This window comes from Physella acuta, unplaced genomic scaffold, assembly GCF_028476545.2.
Source record: "Physella acuta isolate Inbredline_101_S28 unplaced genomic scaffold, ASM2847654v3 ptg000511l, whole genome shotgun sequence".
NCBI lineage: Eukaryota > Metazoa > Mollusca > Gastropoda > Physidae > Physella > Physella acuta.
Window position 1 is genome coordinate 739,337 of NW_026732030.1, and position 13,187 is coordinate 752,523.

The 13,187-nt window shown below is 37.9% G+C and overlaps 1 protein-coding gene across 1 annotated transcript; it reads right to left on the reverse strand.

Moving 5' to 3' along the window:
* Positions 1 to 216: 216 nt before the first annotated feature.
* Positions 217 to 12,630, reverse strand: LOC131944848 (uncharacterized). Its single transcript, XM_059305701.1, has 2 exons — positions 12,083 to 12,630; positions 217 to 1,024 (listed from the first exon to the last, which is right to left on the reverse strand). The coding sequence occupies exons 1-2, from the start codon at positions 12,628 to 12,630 to the stop codon at positions 217 to 219; spliced, it is 1,356 nt and encodes a 451-aa protein (XP_059161684.1).
* Between the last annotated feature and the right edge of the window lie 557 nt (positions 12,631 to 13,187).

Consider the following 13,187-nt stretch of genomic DNA (forward strand, 5'->3'; position numbering starts at 1 on the left):
GAATAAGGGGGATTGCCACTCAAGGGACTGTTCGATAATGATGCGCAGCGTGGCAATGTGGTCAGTATATGACCTGTCCTGACGAAAACCAGCCTGTTCTTGTCTCAGCTTTTTGTCCAAGGCATCTCTAAGTCTCTCTAGGATGATTCTTGTCAGCACCTTACTTGGAACTGAAAGAAGCATTATCCCTCTCCAGTTGTTGCATTGTGTCAGGTCTCACTTCTTTAGCAGTTTTATCAGGTATCCCAGTTTCCAGTCAGATGGGATTATCTCTTCTTCCCAAATCTGCTTGAGTAGAGGATGTAGTATGTCTGCTGATATGGCTGGGTCTGCTTTGAGTGCCTCTGGTGGGATGCCGTCCGGGCTAGCTGCTTTGCCATTTTTCATGTTTTTTATTGCTCTTGTTTCTAACTTTGTGGGTGGATCTGTACACACATCTAGTAGGTGATTTGCAGGTGGTATATCCGGGATGTTTGATGAGAGAGGATGGTTTGAAATCTCATCAAAGTGCTGTACCCATCTGTCTCTCTGTTCTGTGTCACTTGTTAAGATATTTCCTACTTTATCCGTTACTGGTTTGTTGGGATTAATGTTCTTACCTGATAGTGTCCTGGTTACTTCATAGAGCCTCTTCATTTTTCCTTGTCGTGCCGCAGTTTCTGCCTCCTCTATCATCTCCTGTATGAACTGTCTTTTGTCTTCTTTTGCACTTTTCCTGACCATGCGATTTACTTCACAATAACGTGTTCTGAGGTTTATTTTCTCTTTTTCATCCTTACATTTGTTAATCTTCTGCTTTATCTCTTTTCTATCTTCAATTTTGGCCCATGTCTCTGTTGTAATCCATTCTTTTTGTTCATTTTTTCTTCTCCCCAATATGTCAGTGCATGTTGACTTCCATAGTTCCTGTATTCCTAGCCATTTTTGCTCAACTGTTTCCTCTACTGTATCCTCTACCAGGCTGGAGAGTACTTCATACCTATTTTTTACTGCGCAGTTAAAGTCTTCCTTTATTTTTGGACACCTAAGAAATGTTGTATTGAATTTAAAGTGCTGTTTATCAGCTCGATCCCTGTAGGATTTTAGTTTTAATTTTAGTATTGCAACCACGAGTTGGTGGTCTGAGGCTGCATCTGCACCTCGTTGCGCCCTAACATCCATTAAGGGGATCCACGGGTCACTGAAAGGTCTATAAATAATAAAAATATCGATTTTCCAATTCTCGTATTTTGTATTAGTTTATTATCTTGCAAATCGTTTTTCGAAGTTTGATTTTAATAAACATATCGTTTTTACATTGAAAATATGTTTGAAAGGGGGTGGGGGTAATCATTTTCCTTGAAAACTTCACAAAAATTGGTTGATTTGCTGCGTTTATAAGTTTGGAATACACGATACCATAGTATCATGTTTGGTATCGTTGGAAAGCTGCGCATTTCTTCTACCAGAATTTCCCGGCCAAAACTAGATCTATTAATAATCATTGACCTAAAAAGTCTTCATTCACACACTCCAATCTGTGCAATGATTGGCTAATCCGTTGTTAGTAACAATTCTGAGTATTTTGATTGGTCTCTGACCGCCATCCTGCCTCGCGTTTACACTACCCCGGACAACAATGCATTGCGCGCATGTCGATTCAAGGCATCGAAATCCTTTGTTTTGTTTCAAGACTGACTGCATTTTCTCTTTCACATTAGCGGTTTACTTTTGATTTCGTCCAATAATGTCGGTAAGGAAAATATATTTCAAGATCTACATCGTGGCTCCCTAACAATGAGAATGGATTTGTGATGAGGTGTATCTCTGAAGTCTCTGGTATATATAATTGCCCAAAAAACAGTGTCATGATTAAAAAGTCCGCGCCTACCCTCAGAAGTTCAAGCCAGAAATCTAGAATCTGAATCTGAATGAAGAATTACTAAATTAGCCCTAAAATTTAAACAGTGTGTACTCTAGAAGACTATTCCCTAATATGAATCTAAAGAGATCTTTCTTTTATTGAGACACACTGAGGCTTCTTCTGTCTTTTTTATGTAGCCTTTCCCCTCACAATCAAATGCCACTAGGCATGGCTTGTTTTTTATTATGCTATCATCGCCAGCGTGGCTCCCTAACAATGAGAATGGATTTGTGATGAGGTGTATCTCTGAAGTCTCTGGTATATATAATTGCCCAAAAAACAGTGTCATGATTAAAAAGTCCGCGCCTACCCTCAGAAGTTCAAGCCAGAAATCTAGAATCTGAATCTGAATGAAGAATTACTAAATTAGCCCTAAAATTTAAACAGTGTGTACTCTAGAAGACTATTCCCTAATATGAATCTAAAGAGATCTTTCTTTTATTGAGACACACTGAGGCTTCTTCTGTCTTTTTTATGTAGCCTTTCCCCTCACAATCAAATGCCACTAGGCATGGCTTGTTTTTTATTATGCTATCATCGCCAGCGTGGCTCCCTAACAATGAGAATGGATTTGTGATGAGGTGTATCTCTGAAGTCTCTGGTATATATAATTGCCCAAAAAACAGTGTCATGATTAAAAAGTCCGCGCCTACCCTCAGAAGTTCAAGCCAGAAATCTAGAATCTGAATCTGAATGAAGAATTACTAAATTAGCCCTAAAATTTAAACAGTGTGTACTCTAGAAGACTATTCCCTAATATGAATCTAAAGAGATCTTTCTTTTATTGAGACACACTGAGGCTTCTTCTGTCTTTTTTATGTAGCCTTTCCCCTCACAATCAAATGCCACTAGGCATGGCTTGTTTTTTATTATGCTATCATCGCCAGCGTGGCTCCCTAACAATGAGAATGGATTTGTGATGAGGTGTATCTCTGAAGTCTCTGGTATATATAATTGCCCAAAAAAAAAGTGTCATGATTAAAAAGTCCGCGCCTACCCTCAGAAGTTCAAGCCAGAAATCTAGAATCTGAATCTGAATGAAGAATTACTAAATTAGCCCTAAAATTTAAACAGTGTGTACTCTAGAAGACTATTCCCTAATATGAATCTAAAGAGATCTTTCTTTTATTGAGACACACTGAGGCTTCTTCTGTCTTTTTTATGTAGCCTTTCCCCTCACAATCAAATGCCACTAGGCATGGCTTGTTTTTTATTATGCTATCATCGCCAGCGTGGCTCCCTAACAATGAGAATGGATTTGTGATGAGGTGTATCTCTGAAGTCTCTGGTATATATAATTGCCCAAAAAAACAGTGTCATGATTAAAAAGTCCGCGCCTACCCTCAGAAGTTCAAGCCAGAAATCTAGAATCTGAATCTGAATGAAGAATTACTAAATTAGCCCTAAAATTTAAACAGTGTGTACTCTAGAAGACTATTCCCTAATATGAATCTAAAGAGATCTTTCTTTTATTGAGACACACTGAGGCTTCTTCTGTCTTTTTTATGTAGCCTTTCCCCTCACAATCAAATGCCACTAGGCATGGCTTGTTTTTTATTATGCTATCATCGCCAGCGTGGCTCCCTAACAATGAGAATGGATTTGTGATGAGGTGTATCTCTGAAGTCTCTGGTATATATAATTGCCCAAAAAAAAAGTGTCATGATTAAAAAGTCCGCGCCTACCCTCAGAAGTTCAAGCCAGAAATCTAGAATCTGAATCTGAATGAAGAATTACTAAATTAGCCCTAAAATTTAAACAGTGTGTACTCTAGAAGACTATTCCCTAATATGAATCTAAAGAGATCTTTCTTTTATTGAGACACACTGAGGCTTCTTCTGTCTTTTTTATGTAGCCTTTCCCCTCACAATCAAATGCCACTAGGCATGGCTTGTTTTTTTATTATGCTATCATCGCCAGCGTGGCTCCCTAACAATGAGAATGGATTTGTGATGAGGTGTATCTCTGAAGTCTCTGGTATATATAATTGCCCAAAAAAAAAGTGTCATGATTAAAAAGTCCGCGCCTACCCTCAGAAGTTCAAGCCAGAAATCTAGAATCTGAATCTGAATGAAGAATTACTAAATTAGCCCTAAAATTTAAACAGTGTGTACTCTAGAAGACTATTCCCTAATATGAATCTAAAGAGATCTTTCTTTTATTGAGACACACTGAGGCTTCTTCTGTCTTTTTTATGTAGCCTTTCCCCTCACAATCAAATGCCACTAGGCATGGCTTGTTTTTTATTATGCTATCATCGCCAGCGTGGCTCCCTAACAATGAGAATGGATTTGTGATGAGGTGTATCTCTGAAGTCTCTGGTATATATAATTGCCCAAAAAACAGTGTCATGATTAAAAAGTCCGCGCCTACCCTCAGAAGTTCAAGCCAGAAATCTAGAATCTGAATCTGAATGAAGAATTACTAAATTAGCCCTAAAATTTAAACAGTGTGTACTCTAGAAGACTATTCCCTAATATGAATCTAAAGAGATCTTTCTTTTATTGAGACACACTGAGGCTTCTTCTGTCTTTTTTATGTAGCCTTTCCCCTCACAATCAAATGCCACTAGGCATGGCTTGTTTTTTATTATGCTATCATCGCCAGCGTGGCTCCCTAACAATGAGAATGGATTTGTGATGAGGTGTATCTCTGAAGTCTCTGGTATATATAATTGCCCAAAAAACATTGTCATGATTAAAAAGTCCGCGCCTACCCTCAGAAGTTCAAGCCAGAAATCTAGAATCTGAATCTGAATGAAGAATTACTAAATTAGCCCTAAAATTTAAACAGTGTGTACTCTAGAAGACTATTCCCTAATATGAATCTAAAGAGATCTTTCTTTTATTGAGACACACTGAGGCTTCTTCTGTCTTTTTTATGTAGCCTTTCCCCTCACAATCAAATGCCACTAGGCATGGCTTGTTTTTTATTATGCTATCATCGCCAGCGTGGCTCCCTAACAATGAGAATGGATTTGTGATGAGGTGTATCTCTGAAGTCTCTGGTATATATAATTGCCCAAAAAACAGTGTCATGATTAAAAAGTCCGCGCCTACCCTCAGAAGTTCAAGCCAGAAATCTAGAATCTGAATCTGAATGAAGAATTACTAAATTAGCCCTAAAATTTAAACAGTGTGTACTCTAGAAGACTATTCCCTAATATGAATCTAAAGAGATCTTTCTTTTATTGAGACACACTGAGGCTTCTTCTGTCTTTTTTATGTAGCCTTTCCCCTCACAATCAAATGCCACTAGGCATGGCTTGTTTTTTATTATGCTATCATCGCCAGCGTGGCTCCCTAACAATGAGAATGGATTTGTGATGAGGTGTATCTCTGAAGTCTCTGGTATATATAATTGCCCAAAAAAACAGTGTCATGATTAAAAAGTCCGCGCCTACCCTCAGAAGTTCAAGCCAGAAATCTAGAATCTGAATCTGAATGAAGAATTACTAAATTAGCCCTAAAATTTAAACAGTGTGTACTCTAGAAGACTATTCCCTAATATGAATCTAAAGAGATCTTTCTTTTATTGAGACACACTGAGGCTTCTTCTGTCTTTTTTATGTAGCCTTTCCCCTCACAATCAAATGCCACTAGGCATGGCTTGTTTTTTATTATGCTATCATCGCCAGCGTGGCTCCCTAACAATGAGAATGGATTTGTGATGAGGTGTATCTCTGAAGTCTCTGGTATATATAATTGCCCAAAAAAAAAGTGTCATGATTAAAAAGTCCGCGCCTACCCTCAGAAGTTCAAGCCAGAAATCTAGAATCTGAATCTGAATGAAGAATTACTAAATTAGCCCTAAAATTTAAACAGTGTGTACTCTAGAAGACTATTCCCTAATATGAATCTAAAGAGATCTTTCTTTTATTGAGACACACTGAGGCTTCTTCTGTCTTTTTTATGTAGCCTTTCCCCTCACAATCAAATGCCACTAGGCATGGCTTGTTTTTTATTATGCTATCATCGCCAGCGTGGCTCCCTAACAATGAGAATGGATTTGTGATGAGGTGTATCTCTGAAGTCTCTGGTATATATAATTGCCCAAAAAACAGTGTCATGATTAAAAAGTCCGCGCCTACCCTCAGAAGTTCAAGCCAGAAATCTAGAATCTGAATCTGAATGAAGAATTACTAAATTAGCCCTAAAATTTAAACAGTGTGTACTCTAGAAGACTATTCCCTAATATGAATCTAAAGAGATCTTTCTTTTATTGAGACACACTGAGGCTTCTTCTGTCTTTTTTATGTAGCCTTTCCCCTCACAATCAAATGCCACTAGGCATGGCTTGTTTTTTATTATGCTATCATCGCCAGCGTGGCTCCCTAACAATGAGAATGGATTTGTGATGAGGTGTATCTCTGAAGTCTCTGGTATATATAATTGCCCAAAAAAAAAGTGTCATGATTAAAAAGTCCGCGCCTACCCTCAGAAGTTCAAGCCAGAAATCTAGAATCTGAATCTGAATGAAGAATTACTAAATTAGCCCTAAAATTTAAACAGTGTGTACTCTAGAAGACTATTCCCTAATATGAATCTAAAGAGATCTTTCTTTTATTGAGACACACTGAGGCTTCTTCTGTCTTTTTTATGTAGCCTTTCTCCTCACAATCAAATGCCACTAGGCATGGCTTGTTTTTTTATTATGCTATCATCGCCAGCGTGGCTCCCTAACAATGAGAATGGATTTGTGATGAGGTGTATCTCTGAAGTCTCTGGTATATATAATTGCCCAAAAAAAAAGTGTCATGATTAAAAAGTCCGCGCCTACCCTCAGAAGTTCAAGCCAGAAATCTAGAATCTGAATCTGAATGAAGAATTACTAAATTAGCCCTAAAATTTAAACAGTGTGTACTCTAGAAGACTATTCCCTAATATGAATCTAAAGAGATCTTTCTTTTATTGAGACACACTGAGGCTTCTTCTGTCTTTTTTATGTAGCCTTTCCCCTCACAATCAAATGCCACTAGGCATGGCTTGTTTTTTATTATGCTATCATCGCCAGCGTGGCTCCCTAACAATGAGAATGGATTTGTGATGAGGTGTATCTCTGAAGTCTCTGGTATATATAATTGCCCAAAAAACAGTGTCATGATTAAAAAGTCCGCGCCTACCCTCAGAAGTTCAAGCCAGAAATCTAGAATCTGAATCTGAATGAAGAATTACTAAATTAGCCCTAAAATTTAAACAGTGTGTACTCTAGAAGACTATTCCCTAATATGAATCTAAAGAGATCTTTCTTTTATTGAGACACACTGAGGCTTCTTCTGTCTTTTTTTATGTAGCCTTTCCCCTCACAATCAAATGCCACTAGGCATGGCTTGTTTTTTATTATGCTATCATCGCCAGCGTGGCTCCCTAACAATGAGAATGGATTTGTGATGAGGTGTATCTCTGAAGTCTCTGGTATATATAATTGCCCAAAAAACAGTGTCATGATTAAAAAGTCCGCGCCTACCCTCAGAAGTTCAAGCCAGAAATCTAGAATCTGAATCTGAATGAAGAATTACTAAATTAGCCCTAAAATTTAAACAGTGTGTACTCTAGAAGACTATTCCCTAATATGAATCTAAAGAGATCTTTCTTTTATTGAGACACACTGAGGCTTCTTCTGTCTTTTTTATGTAGCCTTTCCCCTCACAATCAAATGCCACTAGGCATGGCTTGTTTTTTATTATGCTATCATCGCCAGCGTGGCTCCCTAACAATGAGAATGGATTTGTGATGAGGTGTATCTCTGAAGTCTCTGGTATATATAATTGCCCAAAAAACAGTGTCATGATTAAAAAGTCCGCGCCTACCCTCAGAAGTTCAAGCCAGAAATCTAGAATCTGAATCTGAATGAAGAATTACTAAATTAGCCCTAAAATTTAAACAGTGTGTACTCTAGAAGACTATTCCCTAATATGAATCTAAAGAGATCTTTCTTTTATTGAGACACACTGAGGCTTCTTCTGTCTTTTTTATGTAGCCTTTCCCCTCACAATCAAATGCCACTAGGCATGGCTTGTTTTTTATTATGCTATCATCGCCAGCGTGGCTCCCTAACAATGAGAATGGATTTGTGATGAGGTGTATCTCTGAAGTCTCTGGTATATATAATTGCCCAAAAAACAGTGTCATGATTAAAAAGTCCGCGCCTACCCTCAGAAGTTCAAGCCAGAAATCTAGAATCTGAATCTGAATGAAGAATTACTAAATTAGCCCTAAAATTTAAACAGTGTGTACTCTAGAAGACTATTCCCTAATATGAATCTAAAGAGATCTTTCTTTTATTGAGACACACTGAGGCTTCTTCTGTCTTTTTTATGTAGCCTTTCCCCTCACAATCAAATGCCACTAGGCATGGCTTGTTTTTTATTATGCTATCATCGCCAGCGTGGCTCCCTAACAATGAGAATGGATTTGTGATGAGGTGTATCTCTGAAGTCTCTGGTATATATAATTGCCCAAAAAAAAAGTGTCATGATTAAAAAGTCCGCGCCTACCCTCAGAAGTTCAAGCCAGAAATCTAGAATCTGAATCTGAATGAAGAATTACTAAATTAGCCCTAAAATTTAAACAGTGTGTACTCTAGAAGACTATTCCCTAATATGAATCTAAAGAGATCTTTCTTTTATTGAGACACACTGAGGCTTCTTCTGTCTTTTTTATGTAGCCTTTCCCCTCACAATCAAATGCCACTAGGCATGGCTTGTTTTTTTATTATGCTATCATCGCCAGCGTGGCTCCCTAACAATGAGAATGGATTTGTGATGAGGTGTATCTCTGAAGTCTCTGGTATATATAATTGCCCAAAAAAAAAGTGTCATGATTAAAAAGTCCGTGCCTACCCTCAGAAGTTCAAGCCAGAAATCTAGAATCTGAATCTGAATGAAGAATTACTAAATTAGCCCTAAAATTTAAACAGTGTGTACTCTAGAAGACTATTCCCTAATATGAATCTAAAGAGATCTTTCTTTTATTGAGACACACTGAGGCTTCTTCTGTCTTTTTTATGTAGCCTTTCCCCTCACAATCAAATGCCACTAGGCATGGCTTGTTTTTTATTATGCTATCATCGCCAGCGTGGCTCCCTAACAATGAGAATGGATTTGTGATGAGGTGTATCTCTGAAGTCTCTGGTATATATAATTGCCCAAAAAACAGTGTCATGATTAAAAAGTCCGCGCCTACCCTCAGAAGTTCAAGCCAGAAATCTAGAATCTGAATCTGAATGAAGAATTACTAAATTAGCCCTAAAATTTAAACAGTGTGTACTCTAGAAGACTATTCCCTAATATGAATCTAAAGAGATCTTTCTTTTATTGAGACACACTGAGGCTTCTTCTGTCTTTTTTATGTAGCCTTTCCCCTCACAATCAAATGCCACTAGGCATGGCTTGTTTTTTATTATGCTATCATCGCCAGCGTGGCTCCCTAACAATGAGAATGGATTTGTGATGAGGTGTATCTCTGAAGTCTCTGGTATATATAATTGCCCAAAAAACAGTGTCATGATTAAAAAGTCCGCGCCTACCCTCAGAAGTTCAAGCCAGAAATCTAGAATCTGAATCTGAATGAAGAATTACTAAATTAGCCCTAAAATTTAAACAGTGTGTACTCTAGAAGACTATTCCCTAATATGAATCTAAAGAGATCTTTCTTTTATTGAGACACACTGAGGCTTCTTCTGTCTTTTTTATGTAGCCTTTCCCCTCACAATCAAATGCCACTAGGCATGGCTTGTTTTTTATTATGCTATCATCGCCAGCGTGGCTCCCTAACAATGAGAATGGATTTGTGATGAGGTGTATCTCTGAAGTCTCTGGTATATATAATTGCCCAAAAAACATTGTCATGATTAAAAAGTCCGCGCCTACCCTCAGAAGTTCAAGCCAGAAATCTAGAATCTGAATCTGAATGAAGAATTACTAAATTAGCCCTAAAATTTAAACAGTGTGTACTCTAGAAGACTATTCCCTAATATGAATCTAAAGAGATCTTTCTTTTATTGAGACACACTGAGGCTTCTTCTGTCTTTTTTATGTAGCCTTTCCCCTCACAATCAAATGCCACTAGGCATGGCTTGTTTTTTATTATGCTATCATCGCCAGCGTGGCTCCCTAACAATGAGAATGGATTTGTGATGAGGTGTATCTCTGAAGTCTCTGGTATATATAATTGCCCAAAAAACAGTGTCATGATTAAAAAGTCCGCGCCTACCCTCAGAAGTTCAAGCCAGAAATCTAGAATCTGAATCTGAATGAAGAATTACTAAATTAGCCCTAAAATTTAAACAGTGTGTACTCTAGAAGACTATTCCCTAATATGAATCTAAAGAGATCTTTCTTTTATTGAGACACACTGAGGCTTCTTCTGTCTTTTTTATGTAGCCTTTCCCCTCACAATCAAATGCCACTAGGCATGGCTTGTTTTTTATTATGCTATCATCGCCAGCGTGGCTCCCTAACAATGAGAATGGATTTGTGATGAGGTGTATCTCTGAAGTCTCTGGTATATATAATTGCCCAAAAAACAGTGTCATGATTAAAAAGTCCGCGCCTACCCTCAGAAGTTCAAGCCAGAAATCTAGAATCTGAATCTGAATGAAGAATTACTAAATTAGCCCTAAAATTTAAACAGTGTGTACTCTAGAAGACTATTCCCTAATATGAATCTAAAGAGATCTTTCTTTTATTGAGACACACTGAGGCTTCTTCTGTCTTTTTTATGTAGCCTTTCCCCTCACAATCAAATGCCACTAGGCATGGCTTGTTTTTTATTATGCTATCATCGCCAGCGTGGCTCCCTAACAATGAGAATGGATTTGTGATGAGGTGTATCTCTGAAGTCTCTGGTATATATAATTGCCCAAAAAACAGTGTCATGATTAAAAAGTCCGCGCCTACCCTCAGAAGTTCAAGCCAGAAATCTAGAATCTGAATCTGAATGAAGAATTACTAAATTAGCCCTAAAATTTAAACAGTGTGTACTCTAGAAGACTAAACTAATAAGCGTGTTCAGCCAAGCTACGCCATGTTCTTGCCTTCTTCTCCCTTCCTCTCGCCTCGCGCATGCGCACAGCCACTGTCTCTCTGATGCAATCTCACACACACACTCCCAAGATACGATCCACCAATGTTTCACTGTTATAATATGAACTTGTGAAAATCTGCGCCATTAGGGTGAACAAGGCTTAGAAATCCCTGATATCAATTCAGTATCAAGTATTCATGAGGAAGGTAAGGTTGGCTAAACAAAATTGAAGTGATAGGATTGCCGTAATGCATGGAGCGGGTGGGGGAGTAAGTAAAAAATGTAAGCCTGGTGGAGATTATATATGTTAATAACTTTCATTGATTGTTTACATTTTCTTAACTGTTTGTTAACATATTTGTATTATTATTGTTGCATGATAAAATGTGTCATAGTATGTTAAAAAAGGAAATTCGTTAATTATTTTTTTTATTTTTTAAGGGGGGTGCATTGTTTTATGTGCTCTAAGTAAGGATAAATTATTTTAAATGATTATGAAACCATGCTTTTCTACATCACAGGTGAAGTGCCTTGTGAAAATATGTATTGTTTTGTTCTTGTGATGTTAACCTGTTATCAGAAATTTGAAATTAAACCTATTTTTCGGAAAATAAATTTTTTTAACGCATACCATTTGTTTTATTTTGTGTTTCTTAAAATGTGTTCGTTGGATTGTGATGAAACTTTGTGTACTTGCTTAGAGGTGGACAAGCTAATTAATAACAATAAAGTTTTTGAGAAAAGTGATATGTGAGTTAAAATATATTTTTTTAGTGATTACTGAAACCGAAAAGTGACAGTTTGCGAACAATTTATAATGTCTTTAAGTAAAAATGGAACAAAATCAAAACCATATCGTCTACCTCAAAAGTCTTATCGTTAGAACTTTAAAGAACCATTCAGTAATTTAAATACAAAGATTGAAGTTCCTAGTTACAGAAGTTTTTTAAAAACACGTGGGGTCACGTTTTTACTCTGTAGACCCCTAACCACAAACCAAAAAGGTGAAAATATGAGAAAATTTTTTTTTTTTAAATTTTATAAGTGATATATAAGTCTGTCTGCACACACTGAAAGTGTTCTATCAGTAAAATTGTTCTTTTTAAAAAAAGTAATATTGAACTTAGTTGACCCCCTTAAACTTCTTCTCCACTTTCTGGAAACTGTGATGTGATCAATTTGGTTTTTTGTTTTGCCATCGGGTGACGTCCAGGTGGTCTTATGTATATCTTTATGAGAGAAAATTGTCCCCCCTATAATTAGATCATTAGCTGCGCAGAAATCAGCAAAGAGTTCCCCGTTTTCATTTATTGTGCCTATTCCATTTTTCCCCATTGTGAGCTCCCGTTCTTTATTTTCTGTTCCAACTTTGGCATTCATGTCTCCCATTACTATCTTTATATCTCTTTTTGGTGATTTGTCGATTTGAGCCTGCAGGGCGCTGTAGAAGTCCTCTTTCTCTTCATCTGTTGCAGCCTTTGTGGGTGCATAGCACTGGATTAAAGTTGTTTTCCTTCCCTTGGCATTGAAACGAGCTGCTATGAGTCGTGGCGAGACTGGTTCCCATGCAATCAAAGCATTTGTTGCTTCTGGAGACATCATTATGGCTACACCTTGCGTGTGTTCATGATCTTCGTCCTCGTGACCTGAGTAGATGACAGTCTCTCCCGAGACCAACCTAGTTTGGCCACTGCGTTCCATCATGTCTCACTTAATCCTAGGACTTTTAATTTATACCTCCTCATTTCTTTGGCGACCTGGGCTGATCTGCTGCCTTCATATAGGGTTCTGATGTTCCAGGTCCCTAATCTGGTTTTGGTCTTGGGCGTTAGGAGATTAGTCAGCAAACTAGCTTCCGTTAGGCTTTCACTAGTAGGCATCATGGGCTCTTCTAGAGAGGATCCCCCTTGACCAAGTCGGTGTTGGATTTGTGTACTTGCAGTTTCTATAGCGGTATATTTTTTTTACGAGATAAGGTTGCTAGCTTATGTTTCAACCCCCAACCTGGAGGACCAGGGTGTTAGCTTTGGTCTGATCTCTACCCGCGCAGACCTTCCCAGCTTGGTTGAACCTACCAGGAGTTTACACTCCCGCTGGTATAGCTCTGGGGGTGGTCAGGATACACAAGCTGCCAAGCCACGACAAGGCTCTAACACCGGATGGCAGTTTATTTACATATATTGGTTCAGTTTTTCAATGATGTCAGGTGCGTCGATGACTCAGCGTTTTACCTTTTTACCATCTTTTACCTATTTGTC